A 15,167-nucleotide genomic window follows, 5' to 3' on the forward strand; every position below is an offset into this window, starting at 1 on the left:
ATACCATCAAGTGGTTCCTCCATTACTCTCTAACATCCCTGCTTTGAGGGTTGTTAGAACAAGCAGAGCAGACCTCGGGACAGACATGTCAAGAGACCGCAGAATTGGTGGCATGGATCATGCACGACAACACCGGATGAGTTTTTGCTTTCATTCGTAATTCAAATTAGACTATGCATCTTATCAAACATACTATTCTAACCAGTTTTTATAGATTCCTGCTTATCTCACAAGACAACCATGAGATATTCCTGGCAGTTTGTCCTGGTAGCACGTCCCTCGTCGTCTCTCGTTACGACCAGTGCGTTATTCGACCTCGGGACGCTTTGCCCGCCAATATTTTCTCGAAATCACCCGATTGACGACCCCTGAGCGTTATCCCGCGCTGACCCCCTCGCAGGGGCGGTGGTTGACCAATTATCGCACCACGGCCACCCCAACTGTCAACCAAATCCAAGATTCAATTCAGACGGTGATATTTATCTTGAGAAAAAGCCAGTAGGTTACAGGAATACCTGCGTCCCCCCTTCGGCTCCTTCCTGTCGTCACAGAAGTAGGGGTATCAGAGTCAAGTTCCCACCTCTGGGCCTCTGCTCGGCGAGCGGGCGAAACAAAGGTCGTTGTATTCTTTTACATCACCAAATGTGGGTTGTTTTATGATGATTCAATTCTTTTACAACTGGCACATTTATTCCTTGTCTGTCCTAGCGCCTTTGTGGATGTCCATCTTGGAGGTACCCGCTCGGGACTCTGAGAAGTTATAGCAATAAACAAAATTAATGCACATGAGCACACATGATCATGTCTGCCTTAGCTAGGGATCTAACACATAGCACATATATTTGCTCTATGGGTGACCTATGGGCAACGATGTCTAATCACTTGCCGCTGTCCTAGAGAGTAAGAAAGTAGCTAGTTACTGCTTTGAGAAAGGATAGTAAGTATTGTCAACGCCTTGAATCCAATAATATTTCAAGTGCAGATTTGGGTATATCATTAATTTACTCCATGAGTTATCTCTCCTCGAGAGCTCCGTAGCACGCAATAGACTGGAGTCACGCACTCTAGAGCTGAATCTGAAGAGTTCCACGGGCCTGCCTATGCAAACTCGGAAGACGACGATCGAGAGCCCTGACCACGACAAAGATACATTAGACACGTAGTCGAGAGACAGTATTCGACTATCCAAGAAATTGATTTGCTTTTAATCCATGCAGGTATGGAAAAGTTGTACGAACTAGTTCCACGATGATACATCTCTAGTCCTCCCACAGGATAATCAAGAATACATTCTTAGCGGCGCGCATTGTGTTTGTAATCGATGAACTCTTTCCTCTGTGATTCCTTGACAGAAGTGGGCTACTGTCTTCATTCTACTTGATAGATACGTGGAGCCGAGCTTATTGTCAAAGCGCTATAGAATTACCCACACTAGCTGCTACAACGTGCATTCTACAACTTCTCTATCAAATCAGGCACCCAAAGCCACGATGATCGGGATTTCTCTTCAGCAGTTTCGCTGCCTTTTTACTTGCCAAAGTGGGATTAAATAGGGAGAACTCTGTCCAAATGGGCCGCCGTAATTGATTTTCTGGCATTGCATTAGGAAATAAGCATCCGCCCCAAAAGACTTATATTAAAATGACATTATATGATTTCATCCAATGCACTTGCGTATCTCACATTAATTGCGGAGTACTCCGTACTTACATGCTGTATAGAGCCCAACCTCTGAGTATCAACTGATTGGTTCGAAATCCCTGCATAACCATCACTTTTAGGCAAACTCGCATATATTCTCCACGTTTCAGCCTGGCCATACTGGAGCATCTCACGCAACAAGTATATATACTAGAGTGGGGCCTTTCAAGACTATTTGGCCAATTAAAACACGTTAAAAGCGAGCACACCAATCGGATATTGCCGTCACTAAGAATTAACTCCGATCAGCTCGATGTAACCCCATGCCAAATACACCAACTGGTGGGTCCCGAGGTCTTCAGTAGATCATGCAACTTTTCATACATAAGTTTGTTTACTATGAAGACAAAAAAATGTCTATTTAAATGTGATTAGGTTCTTCTGAGATCAAACAATCCACATCCAGTTCATATTGAGCTCTTTAGTATCACCATATCTGCGCTATCGTGAGGTAAAACAGAAGTATCATAAAGTCATCACACTCAGGGTAATGCCTAGCTGGTAAGGATAGGTGACATTATGCAGAAAGGCGCAGTTAATCAACTTGGATGAGCTAGCTGGATATGCAAGAGCCATTCTGCTCAGCTTTCAGATCATTCAGCCAGCCTTCACTGATGCATCATGCATCATACATTATCACCAATGGAGTATGGAGTACTCCGTATGCATCGATAGCTGAGCATGCACCTTGCACCAAGCGTATTCAGTGCGCAAAACTGAGGGCGTCATTCAGAGCTGCCCAAAATTGACTTGGATATCCGACGAAGAAATCATCTATAAAGCAGCTGCTATTTCCCATACATTCCAATATATCGCTTCAGTCAATTACGAATTCTTCCCTCAAAGCATCAGAAAGTAACAATCTTATCCAAGGTCATTGATATAAACTGAACTGCAAGGTGAGTAGCGTCCTCTTCAAGAGAACAACACATATACTTACTGCCTTTTGTTTCCAGATGGTGTATCAAGTTTACCTCAACTGGACTGGAGACCAATACAATGGTCGGGAAATTCTCGTCTTCCCAAACAGACACTATGCGGATGAGTTCTACAACCGGTGTATCACGACCACAGCTACCGGAACTGCCAATCCGCTCGAAGATATCGTGAGATACAGTCCTCAGTTCTGGACGTTCACCAAGGCTACACCAGAGTCTCGCCCTTTCTATTTCATTGAGTCAAATGCCAAGGATCTCGTTCCAACTATCATGGCTGCCCGAATCAGTGGATACGACAACAACCATGCCACTGGCGCCATGCCAATCATTCCCAACGACGCGACATCCAACGTGGAATATGTGTCAGGTGGTGCTTATTACATCCGCACCAAGTCGACACCCCACTTGTACTGGTTCCTTCAGAATCACGACAATGGAACAATCACTCTTGATCCCAGAAAGGCAACCAAGTTTCAAATCAATCGAGACGACTCTACCAAGCCTTCGCCCGCACCGGCAAACGATCGTCGAGTTCTTGAAAGAAAAGACGATATCCAATTGGTTGCACTGGGCCCAGATGGAACTCAAACCATCGGTGTCTCTGACGACCATCTGTCAACTGCTGCGGCTTCCTTCCGGTTCGCTTTTGGTAGCTTTTACAATGGAGACTTCGGAGTTAATTGGAGTGCTACATCCAACTACACCGGTGACCCAGCTCTGGCTTACAAAGTCCAATATGCCGGCCAGGAGTGGGAGCTTGTGAACTAGGATTGAGGCCAAGGCATAGCCAGATTCAATCCCTTTGATTCAACATCTTTAGGTCCTGTGAATATGGTTGACCACAGCAAATATTACCGTACACGATTGTTTATTTGTTGTGTTCTCAAATTGAAATTTACAAGCTAGTAGCAATTCAGATTTATTGATAACACTCTCTTGGGCAGTTTTGTATGAAATAGTATACCTAGCCATAGACGTTTTCTCTTTTGCGAAGGAGGCTAATTGAACTTTAACACATGTGATAAATATCATAAGCAACTAATAGTGTATTGGGCTTCAAATTTCCCTCCGAGGACGCGGCAACTGCGGCGGCAGGAACTGTACGGGAGCCTTGAGCTTTTGAAGTCTCCAAAATAAGTTGCCGTCTGACGCATAGCCGTCTGACACATGACCTTCTCGCCATCTATGTACAGGGTTAGACTAAAGGCTCTAAGTATTCTGAGACTTTGAGATAAAAATCTAAGAACGATGGTATTCGTGACAACCATCTCTTTTCCCTAGCGTATGCTCAGAAATACCTAGGTAGGCAATAAACATCCCAGGGCTGGTACGTAGAATAATTATATACAGAAACAAAAATACCGCCAAGTTCGATACTTAATGATGAATCATGCACCAATGAGAGCTTGCCGGTACATTAAACTCTAGCAAGAGTAACACGCAATGCCTGAAGGGATAAACTCGTCGCATCCCCATCATGATCAAGCGCGAACTCAAACTCCGGGAGACCAACGTTGCCATACACCATGGAATCAAGCAGAATCCAGGAAAAGCAGGAGCCAACAAGGGGTCCAACATCTTCCGAGACATCAAGGCTATAAATAACAGCCAAGAAGGAGATCCGCCCCGGAGCCTCAAGACCACTAGGCTGTAGACGAATGCTTATCGCAGATCTATCTGTCACCCCTTGCAAAGTCATCAAAGACTCGATCATGTCGACCGAGTTGCTCGTCCATGCTGAGACTACCAAACCAGGCCCGTCATCTGCCGTGATGGTAATGGAAGAATTGGAGGAGCCGCTTTTCAAGGCATATGTGCCCCCAAAGCGTTCAAGGGCTTGGCTTTTGGCTACTTCGTCAAGTGCAGGAAGCATAATATCGGCCACCATCTCCCCGATGGTGGATGTCATCGCGTGTGAGTTACCACCAGCGACTAGAACCGTGAACCCAGTATTGTGATCTGGTGAAAGGGCGATAGTACTGGAGTACAGTCCAATATCCCCAGCCTTGGTGTATAGGTCAACCCGACGAGGTGTCAAAAATGTATAGATTTCCCAGGGGGCGCCCACGGAATGTTGCAGGGATGATGTGTGTGCTATGGGCTTCATCCACCTTCTTGTCTCGGCAGGGTGAACAAGGGCGCTTGAAAGAACGGCACGGCCGAATGTGGCCATATCCTTTGCTGAAGAGAAAATGTTTCCAGCACTAGTAATGTGTAAGCTATGGGTACGTCCACTGGCGTATTGGCACTCACGGAGATTCGTCGCCACACTCATAATTAAACCAACTGAAAGTCTCATTGTGGGGAATCACCGCGAAGCTGGGGTCCGGGACATGAAGACTGGACCGAGTCAAATTGAGCGGCTTGATAAGACGGTCTATTAATATGTCTTCATAGTCGGCTTTTGCGATTGACTCCAATACATAGCCGAGAATTTGATATCCCGCGTTCGAGTATATCGGTGTCTGTGAAGTCGGAGTCAAGGGATCTAATAGACCATGTTAGGGGTATATCCAGATTCATGGGAATTACCTTACTCACGCGTTTCTAAAATGCCGTGGAAAAATTCTTGAAAACATTCCCTCTATCAGCCAAACAATTCGCGCGATAATGTAAGCAAACACAATTCCAAGGTTGACTCACCTTCCCTATCGCACGTATCCTTATTCCCACAAGTCAGTTGCTCATTTTTTGAAAGCGAAGGGAAACCCAAGCTTTGAAGAAGGTCCGACTGGAATCCAAGGTCTCCAAATGCATCTAGAATCCAGGGTTAGTTTCTTTTTGTATTGCGCATTTGGATCATCGGGGTATCAGTATCATACAGTCTCTTGTAAGGCCAGCTTGGTGGCTAGCCAGCTCGCCAATCGTCACATCGCGCCATTGCAAATAATTAATTTTGTCCTTTTCTTGTGCTGGGCTATACTTTGTTTGCAGCTCAGGGACGTATTTCGAAACAGGCTCGTGGAAGTACCGTGTTCCTCCCAAGGCCATGAGGAGAAACATAGTCCACAACTTTGATATGCTGCCAATGCGGAACACGGTATTCTCGTCTACCTCTTGAACCCCCACAGATCCTGTTTTAATTGGATCATCTGTGTGGTAGAAACCGAAGGCGGAATCATCCTCCTCGCTGCTGAAGACCTGCACTGCGAAAGATATGGAAGGCAGAGTTCCATCCTCAATGGCACCATTGAGCTTTGAGGTCAGCTCCTCAGCTTTACTGAGAAATGTTGGATCCTCTGACAAAGCGGTAGGGGCAGGAAAAGCTGGTCCCAGAAGAGGACACCCACTTGTTTTGACGGCTTGGGCTGAGAGGGCGAGTGCCGATAAAGTCCACAACACGCGCATTGTAGAAGAACGATCGATGTGCTGACCAGCGGATAGGTGTGTACAGATCCGAAACATCCAAAGCCGGGGGGATTGACACTCATATGTAGGTTCAACCGTAAATGTCTACAAAAAATGGACATAACTGGGTTCCTATTCGGGTTCTAGGGATGTCTTAGGTTACACTCCGGCAATCGTACTTTCGAGTAGTCTAGAATGCTTTGGCGCCGCGATCAAACTCAATTAAATTCATACAAGTTGACAGAATCACCCACGGGCAAATACACAGAGACAGCCCCAATATCGGAATCAAAGTTCAGGGCAATGAGCCCCACATAGTTAGTCCGCGCACTGCCCTGATACTAAGCAATCCTAGTCGTCCTAGCGATCATAGCACTCAGAGCCGTCCATTGATTTGTAGATAGTTCGTATCCCTCAGACGGGCCATTTGTTGTCATTACGAGATACGCACGATAGCTTAGAGCTATCTCTTAGTTGCATGAGGTGGTTTGTCCTTGGTATGTCATTGGCCGCATCACCTAATTAGTTCTCGCACGCGATATGCTACTTATATTTAGCCGGGCCTAGTGACCTTGGCGGATGAGAGTTCTTTGTTTGATTTTGTACGGAGTACATTGTAGTGCAGTGGTCCACAGCACTAGCGCGGGGCAGACCCCAAATTTAAGAGCTTCTCTTTCGCTTCCTTTCCCTCTCGAATCCAATCCCCAACTTTTGCCAACCCCTCCTTCGGCTTCAAATGTCAAGCTCGTGGTTCTAAGATATTCCCCACTTGGCGCCTACCGCTGGAGACAAGCAAGGATAAGCTCTGCGGTAGCCCCTACCAAGAACCCGATCTCAGGTATGTACCGAGACAATCACTAAATCGCACACTCGCACTCTGTCCCATAATTCCCGTGTTTTTTTTTCGCAAGGGCAGCTGTTCTAGTTTCAATATGGTGGATTTACGGGCTTGGCAGGCTGGTTTGTTTCTTTTGGTAAATTCTTGGGCGTTTTATGGTATGTGCATATTTTAACAACATTCAAGGAGTAATGGCAAGAAAACTCATCACTATCTACGGAAGGCCAACTAGAACAAATTGTCTCTGAATTTGCGGCAATCAGAGCCTGTGGTCGTCAGGTATTTTAATGTTGACCCCTGCGACTCCTGTAACAAAAAGACAAAATGTTGAGAGGTTACAAATGCAGGGGCCAGAAAGTGTGGAGAGAGAGTTGAATTCTATGTAGAGCTCCGCAAAGCCCAAAAAGCCTCAGCCCAGCCCAACCTGCAAATGGGCTGGGCTTTGGGCCCTACCTTTGAGCCCATCGGTGGGCTATAGGCCTAAGGAGAAGCCCACTGCGAATTAATAGGCCCCCAATTGGGCCCCAACAATACAAATATACCGAGAATCCAGAAGTTGAACCCCCTTTTTAGGATTTTAAAATTACCCTTCGTTTTACCCCCGTTTCTGGGCTTTATTTTAAAGGTAATATTTTATTGGTTTAAATTATTTGGAATCAATTGCTACTCATCTCTTTATATCATGTTAAAAAACGCGAAAAAGCGCGTTATGTACATAATTTATAAATTACAGAAGTTTACCTAGAAAGTGTGGTACTCCTATCTAGATCCTAGATATATATATTAAGCAATAAAATAACCATTTTTGTAGTATCTTGATCTCTGCTAGTCGAATTCTCTTTAAAATTGAAATATATACTTCTATAGCTAGTACTGTTATTATTAACACTAAATTTGAAATTTATATGATTCGTGAAAGGGTCAGAATACAATATTGCATAGCGATAACAAGATGCCGGTCGAGCCCCTTTTAATAGACTTCAATGGGGGCCTTATGGGCCCCGCCCCTATTGATAGGCTGTGGGCTGGATTAGGCTTCGAAGGTTAGACCCACAGCCTACTGCGGGTTGGGCTTTGGGCCCGGGGTTCGGGCCCATTTATGGGCTTTGCGGAAGACTAGTTCTATGGGGGCCGATCTGCTGACTACATACTATCTGAGGTGTTGATGTCTGAGACACCAACTATGGTGGCCTAAGGCCACCACAACACAAGAGCTATTGGACTATGTCCATCAGCCGAGCACTGAGCGTCTATTGGGTGATTGTCCTCATTGGCTCTTCGGTTCCGGTTCAAAGCCATGTCAAACGTACGTTAGGTCGGCTTGTCATTTGCAACGACTCATCCTTATATACCTTCGCTTCAAATTAGGAGAAGATTTCCCTTCGCTTGCCACAACTGCTAGACAATACTTGCACTATTGCAGAATACTAAGATAATGCACAACAGTCCTTACAAGCTATAATTGAGGCTGAAGGTTTTGATGCACAGGTGGCGGAAGAAAGTGAAGAAGGACGCAAACTCGTGGCCCGTGGCCGGGATTTTAATCATACTACCACATGCAGCTAGTCATACAACGCATTCACGTCCTTGATGCAACAACGCTTGCTTCCGAGGGCCCCATTGCAAGGACAGTTCTTTTCGTATAGAACTGGAGGATTCATCCCAATGTCTCCAATCCCATACTTGACGAATTTCGTGTTGGGCAAATGCCTAGAATTGCCACTCTTCTGAATGGGGTGGCCCCTTAAGACCTCTCTATGGTGAGGATGATGGGGGAACTTCTAAGTAGCAAATCACCTTAGTGAACCTCGAGTGTAGTCTTAAATATCGACCCCTTGTAGCCTAATCCTACAACTGAGGCAGGTGTACCAGACTAATATGAAAGCCGAAGATGAAAGAGTTTCACTCTTATGGCACAAAGCCCCCTCACAGCACTTTCGATGGCGCGCAACGTCGTTTAGCTCACTGCGAGGTTTCTGAAGTAGAAGCTTCTGGGCCCTACTCACAATCAGCAGGTATACTGTATTATTTAGGTAAATATACTCGTCTCTTTTATCTCATGTCTTCGTCTCAAAAATGTAATTGGACTAAATTGAAGAAGCTGAATCCATTGTAATTTTATTGCAGGAAAAAGAAATGCCAAGTTCAGAGTAGTGAATCAGTTCTGACATGTAAATCGGCCTCCACCTCCCGCAGATTTATAGGTTCCTCATACCTCGCGGTATTTGAGTGATCCATAGTTTACTCCGGCCCCTCCTCATAAGCTCTCATATAATAAATAATAACCTTGGGAATAGTAACCTTTGAAAAATATTGTAAATACATAACAGTTAGATTACTAACCAAATAAAAAGATAAAAAATGGGGCTCAGCCGGGAATCGAACCCGGGACCTCATCTAAATTAGGTAATTTCTTTTGAAATCAGAGATTTCTCCCGAAAGATGAATTATCCCACTAAACCACTGAGCCGCAGTGTGGATAATTTGACACTTCTATAATCATCACGCAGTCCCCAGAACCACTAATGCAGACGACACCAAGATGCCAACGTTTAGAACTACCATAGTTATGCAGGTCGCCATAAAATACTAACCTAAATAACCTTACATATTCCTAATATAATCTCTAAAGATTTATATTTCCCGTTCCCATCTACATTTGCTGGTCCCTAGTGTCTTAGAACAGCACCCCCCCTAACTACATATACCCAGCTCAGCATTTCACAGGAAGACAAGTCGAATTCTATTAGTAACATATGACAGAAATAGACGAGTACGACTTTCGATTCACTATATAAGACACTACTCAATTAGAAGCAAATTACCATGAGTAGTGTGGAACTTGGTCTAGCGATTATTGCTACTGTCGATCTCTATTTGAAGTGGGTTCAAGTCACTGGCTCACTGCTGAGAATCATGGTCTTGCGATACGATTGCAGAAAGCTGATCCTGGATTTCATCTTAAATTCCATGGAGTGGTTCGAGCAGAAGACCGCAAAACACAGAAGCCCCTATCCTATGGCTTTATCTCTTGGACACCCCAAGGCCACCATTATCCTCAAAGCCTTCGAAGTAACCTCCTCTCTCAAACAAGGTACTCTCTAAATGAGAAGATTAGTCTTGCAAGACAGCTTGCGATATCGGTTACCTATGTCCATATCCTTGATATTGTGCATAAGAATATTAGACCCGAGACTATATTGATTTTTTGAAAGTATGGGCATGGAAGATACTAGCAGAGGAAATGTCCATATCTTTCCACCCCTTTGACGCTTCTTGGGACACGGTAGAAGCTTGAATTTGATCCCCTTCAGAGTCCCTTCTCTCATATGATTCTGCGGTGGGGCCTTTGTTCAAGCTGAGTGGGCTCTCTGGACTAGTTCCTAGGGGGGTTGGATCTGAGACACATTCAAGCCAATCACTTCCAAGCGCCTCTGCAGCGGATGATCTCGAAGACGCATCCACTGCCAGCAGGGATGCTAAGAAACCTTGGGTTTTGGTGCTCAAATTATAGAACATTGCTTGAGTATGCGAGGGTGGGAAGCAGTGGGGCTTCTGCCTAGTATATGACCACAAACTGCCGAGGCTGGGGAACAGATAGGTTGAAGAGAGGATGTAGTAAGTTATGATACCCAGTGCCCATATATCGACTGCACTTGTATAATGGGGCTGGGCTTTGGAATCTACTCCGTGTTCAGCTTGAAAGATTCCGATGATTTCAGGCGCTTGAAACAGCGGTGTCCCCACCTTTGACCTTAGATCAAGGCTTTCGTCGTAACGTTTACTGAAGCCGAAATCTCCAATCTTGACCCACCAAAGAGGACCAGCCGACATTACAAAAACATTCTAACAAATTATTAGTTTTCAGTTGTCTTTCTGTATGAAAAGACATAAACAAAGAAACGGAAAGTGTGCCAGTTGCGCCGGTTGCTGACTTACTGCAGGCTTTAAATCTCGATGGACGAAGTGGTTGGCATGAAGGTGATCTAGACCCCGCAGAATTTGGATCGAGATTTGTTGTGCCTCATATTCCGGCATTGGACCATTCAAATGAGCAGATAGATCTCCTAGCTTGATATGTTCCATTATAATCGATATCGAATCTTCAGTCTCGAACCAGCCCAATGACTTGACAAAGAGCCCCGTGTACTGGTACACGTTAGTATTTGTCGCCTGGCATCAATAGACTCGGGCATATGTCTTGCCTTTTGTTAAGAGAACTTCGCGAGCGCTTCTAGTTCTTGAGTCAGGTAATCCGAATGGGAAGTATCTTTCAGCTTTCTTATAGTCTTCACGGCGCGGAACTTCGTTTTTGTTTCACTGGCTGTGTACCGTTCAAGCCATACATCTCCATACGTTCCGTGGCCTAATGGCCTCTCCTTCTTCCATAATTCCTTCCTCTGTGACCACCGCCCACCAGTACCTCGACTAAAGACTGGCTCGAAGGTGTCATGGTAAGTACCCTCCGCTGTAACCTTCGCGCTAAGCTTCATATCATTGACCAATTCCTTCGCCGCCATTATAGCTTATGAAGGCCAAAGGCTATGGCTATCGGGATGGTAGCAAAAGAAATACCAGAATAGTTGGTGAGTAATTCAAAGTGAGCCAGCTAAGGGGCTATCAAATTGACAGAAAACTACGGTATGGTATCACTGACAGGTGAAAAGAAATAATACTAGGGACAAATCGCGGGGTTGTATTGTCGGATTGGTCTGTATTGTAAATGTAGGGGTCCAATCAGTGGTATTCAACTCTCTGTATTTCTGTATCGGCTCTTGGTACAATTTATATGGAGCCATGATTACATAACATTAATTACAAAAATGTGTAGGATTAATAAATCCCCCGGTATGCCGGTCGTCATGCTCCGACACACCCCCTCAGCTATCCCAGTATGGGATTGCTGGACTTGTTAGATCGGCATATTGATCTCCATGGTTTAATTGACTAGGCCATTAGATAGCCTATGTCCACCATCCTGAGCATCCTTAGGAAGCTCTCATGCTTCTGGCGAGATAGCATCTTTGTGAGTCCATCTGCAACCATGCTCGCCGTCGGCACCCATCGCACCATTATGCGTCCTTCTCTAACCTCTTGCCGAAGCCAATGATGATGAATATCGACATGCCGAAGCTTCGTTTCGAAGGCAGTGTTCTTACTAGTAAGTAGGCTGATCGTTCTCTCGTTGTCGCAGTCGATCGTCATATTGTGGGAGGGTTCAAAACCGAGGCTTTTTAGTAGTCGACGCTACCATTGAAGTTGCTTCCCTGTCTCTGATAGGCCTAGCAGCTCTGCTTCAGTGGTTGACGTTGTCACGGTGGGTTGCTTACTCGCTTTCCAGTCAACTGGTCTACTATAAGCTTGACAGATGTAGCCTACAGAGCTCTTTCGATCTGGGTGATCTCCGTATGAAGTATCGCTTGCGAACTGTATGGAATCGATTCTAGTGCTTACTGCGTCTGCACTATATTCAATAGCTAGGTTCCGGGTAGTATATAGGTAACTGATGACCCGGTCAGCTGCTTGGTGGTGCTGGGGCCCTGGATTCGTCAAGAACTGAGCTAGTCGAGCGGTGGCCTTTGCAGTATCTGGCCTAGTGATAGTGGTGGCATAGCCTGCGGATCCAACCTTCTTTTGATAGAGAAGGATCTCCTTCGGGGTGGCTACGCCTTGGTAAGGCGTTAATTCGTTAACTGGTAGTGGCGTATAGACAGGTGGTCGATCTGTCAAATTGTAGCGGGTAGCAATGCTTGTTATATAGCTATCTTGATATAGCTAGAGCTTCTTCTGCTTCCTATCGCGAATGATTCGGATATTGAGAAACTATGATGCTTCTCTATGATCTGTTAGCTCCCAGTGGGCTTCTAGATCTCGCTCCAATTACATAGCTCTTGCCTTAGTATTTGTATGGCTAGCAATTAAGATATTATCTATATAGAAGAAGACTATTAGCCCTTCTCCGACGAAGATATAAGGGTCTTCTGGTGCTTGTTGCAGACCTAGTTTTCGGAGTACACTAGCTGCTTCTTGTTGCTAAAGACGTGGCGAGATCCGTAAGCTGTATAATGCTCGACGAAGCTTCTAGTATTTACCTAGGGACTGGAACCCTTCTGGTATCTGCGTATACGTCGGTTTCTCTTGGCTTAGCTTGCTATTCAGAAATGTAGTGACAGTATCTCGCTGACGGAGGTCTAGGTTAAAGGTAGCGACTAGTGTAAAGATTATTCTTACTGTTCTTGCTGCTAGCGTAGTAGCTCTCTTTTCTTTATAGGTAATCGTCTTAAGATCCTTACGAACACAGATTCGAGCCTTTAATTTTAAAAGGTAACCGTCCTGGTCGAATTTGTATGTAAAAACCTATAGTAAGGGAAGGATTTGTATCCCTTGATCCTTTGGCTTTTTAATGACTTCGAATGTCTCTTTTTCAGATAGAGAGTGGATCTCTTTCTTTATTGCTACGAGAAAACCTTGCTGAAAAGGATGATTTATGATATCCTTCCAGTACTTGGGTGGTGGTGGGAGATTATCTCGATGGCGGCGAGCGTTTGGTTTCTCGGCGTATAGACTAGCTGCAAATGTATGTAGTAGAGCCGGTGGCTCTTCTTCGTCAATACCCTGTACTATAGTGGTTGTATATGCAAAATCGTTATCTTGTTTTGCTTTGCGTATTCGATGTCTACTTAGTATGTTGCTGGTATCTATATTGCTGGAGATCTCTCTGCTTGGTGCTAGCAGTTCTGCCTGGAGCTGTCTTTCTAGCTCATTTTCTACCTCTCTATTGGGTTCTTTATTAGGTTCTCTATTAGCTTCTTCATTGGCTTCTTTATAGGCTTCTTTATGGGCCTGATCTTTACTGAGCAGTTGATTATCTAGATTATGCGTATCTACCCCCTGATCAGGGCCAGTTTCTACCCCTTGCTGTAAGCCAGTTTCTTCATTTGGTGGGGTTAATGGTGATGGATCTTGATCCTTCTGTATGTCCTGGATCTTACCGGCTTCTTTTCTGACCGAGGTTAGAAGTATAGGTGGTAGGCTTATTGGGGTAGGTATTAATACCTACCTGCTTACCCCCTGAAGTGGGGTGATCTCTCGGTAGTCAACCTCACTTAGCTGAATATCTTGTGAAGTATCTGGTAGAGTATCTGGTAGAGTATCTGGAAGAGTATCTGGTAGAGTATCGTCGGTTTCATCTTGTCGGTTTTGATGCTTACTTTCCGGCGTACTAGTTGCTTCCTGGCTAGCGATCTGATGGTTGATGATTTGCGCTACTTCGTTGGGCGTAATCTCTTCTGGCTCTCTTACTAATGGTAGTGGAATAGGCTGAGATTTCTTATAGTCTGGCGAGTATTTACGTGCTTTATTAATGACTGCATCTCGTATATACCTTACTTTCCTACTGTGTGGAAACTAGATTTTGTAGATATTAGATGCTAAGTATCCGACTAGGAAGCCGACCTCTGCTCTTGGATTCATCTTATCTGACTAAACCTGCTTCTTAATACGACAGTACGCTAAGCTTCTATATAATCTAATATTTGCTAGATTGATCTTTGGGGCTGTTGGAGCAAATTCTCTTCTTACTTCTTCCTATGGTATTAACCACTTGTTCTCAGAAGTAATATATATAGGGGTACGATTTAATAACCATACTGCAGCGCTTATAAATTTAGGCTATAGGTCTTTCGGAAGCTTGCCTTTAAGAGAGAGTATACGTATATGGGTAATAATTATCCCGCTAGATCTCTCGGTATACCTATTTATCTCTGAGTGGCTGGGTAGAGTATGATATATTAAGATACTATCGCTTGTCAAACTGTGCTCCGCTGTTTTGCCTGCTGCAGCTTTATTGTTATAGTAAAATGCCTTGATAGGTAGATTCTACTGATTCCTTACTAGCTATACGAACTGGTTGATCGCTAGCTGGTATTTAGGCTTCACTTTATATATTATTATCCAATGGAATCGTACTCCTTCTATATAGAAATGAGATATCTATCGGTATCTATTGTATACTAGCGGCAGTTATATGAGATCAAAGTGGATCCTTCTAAATCGTCTAAAAGTACGTCCTATTGGCCGGCGAGAGATCTGTTTTAGTGCTCTCCTAATATGATAGGTTTAGTATAATAAAGCTTCTTCTTACTCTACTTCCTAGAGGACTATACTATTACTATAGTAGTAAGCTTAGCTATAGTACGGGGCTTAATATAAGTAAGTCTTCGGTGCTAGACGTCGGGGGATACCTCTGATTTCTGCGGCTTTACTGACGTTCTTGATACTCTTAGTACCGGTACTAGTGAGCTTACGCTTACGGTATATGCTTGTTGCGGTAGAACCTCTCC

The 15,167-nt window shown here is 44.5% G+C and overlaps 5 protein-coding genes across 5 annotated transcripts; 2 read left to right on the forward strand and 3 right to left on the reverse strand.

Annotated features, from left to right (window-relative positions):
• Positions 1-2,657: 2,657 nt before the first annotated feature.
• Positions 2,658-3,407, forward strand: N7487_011490 (uncharacterized protein; the record flags this gene model as incomplete). Its single annotated transcript, XM_056879220.1, has 1 exon — positions 2,658-3,407. The coding sequence occupies one exon, from the start codon at positions 2,658-2,660 to the stop codon at positions 3,405-3,407; it is 750 nt and encodes a 249-aa protein (XP_056724539.1).
• A 649-nt stretch (positions 3,408-4,056) lies between these two features.
• N7487_011491 (serine hydrolase domain-containing protein) lies at positions 4,057-5,987 on the reverse strand (the record flags this gene model as incomplete). The annotated part of the gene is made up of 4 exons (XM_056879221.1): positions 4,057-4,843; positions 4,893-5,127; positions 5,283-5,396; positions 5,462-5,987. The coding sequence occupies 4 exons, from the start codon at positions 5,985-5,987 to the stop codon at positions 4,057-4,059; spliced, it is 1,662 nt and encodes a 553-aa protein (XP_056724540.1).
• Positions 5,988-9,651: 3,664 nt separating this feature from the next.
• On the forward strand, positions 9,652-9,930 carry N7487_011492 (uncharacterized protein; the record flags this gene model as incomplete). The annotated part of the gene is made up of 1 exon (XM_056879222.1): positions 9,652-9,930. One exon carries the CDS (start codon positions 9,652-9,654, stop codon positions 9,928-9,930), a length of 279 nt encoding a protein of 92 aa, XP_056724541.1.
• A 90-nt stretch (positions 9,931-10,020) lies between these two features.
• N7487_011493 (uncharacterized protein) lies at positions 10,021-10,911 on the reverse strand (the record flags this gene model as incomplete). The annotated part of the gene is made up of 2 exons (XM_056879223.1): positions 10,021-10,671; positions 10,765-10,911. 2 exons carry the CDS (start codon positions 10,909-10,911, stop codon positions 10,021-10,023), a joined length of 798 nt encoding a protein of 265 aa, XP_056724542.1.
• A 125-nt stretch (positions 10,912-11,036) lies between these two features.
• On the reverse strand, positions 11,037-11,345 carry N7487_011494 (uncharacterized protein; the record flags this gene model as incomplete). Its single annotated transcript, XM_056879224.1, has 1 exon — positions 11,037-11,345. One exon carries the CDS (start codon positions 11,343-11,345, stop codon positions 11,037-11,039), a length of 309 nt encoding a protein of 102 aa, XP_056724543.1.
• Positions 11,346-15,167: the final 3,822 nt, after the last annotated feature.

Source organism: Penicillium crustosum, assembly GCF_028827405.1.
Source record: "Penicillium crustosum strain IBT 35664 chromosome Unknown utg000005l_segment0_segment0, whole genome shotgun sequence".
Classification (NCBI taxonomy): Eukaryota; Fungi; Ascomycota; class Eurotiomycetes; order Eurotiales; family Aspergillaceae; genus Penicillium; species Penicillium crustosum.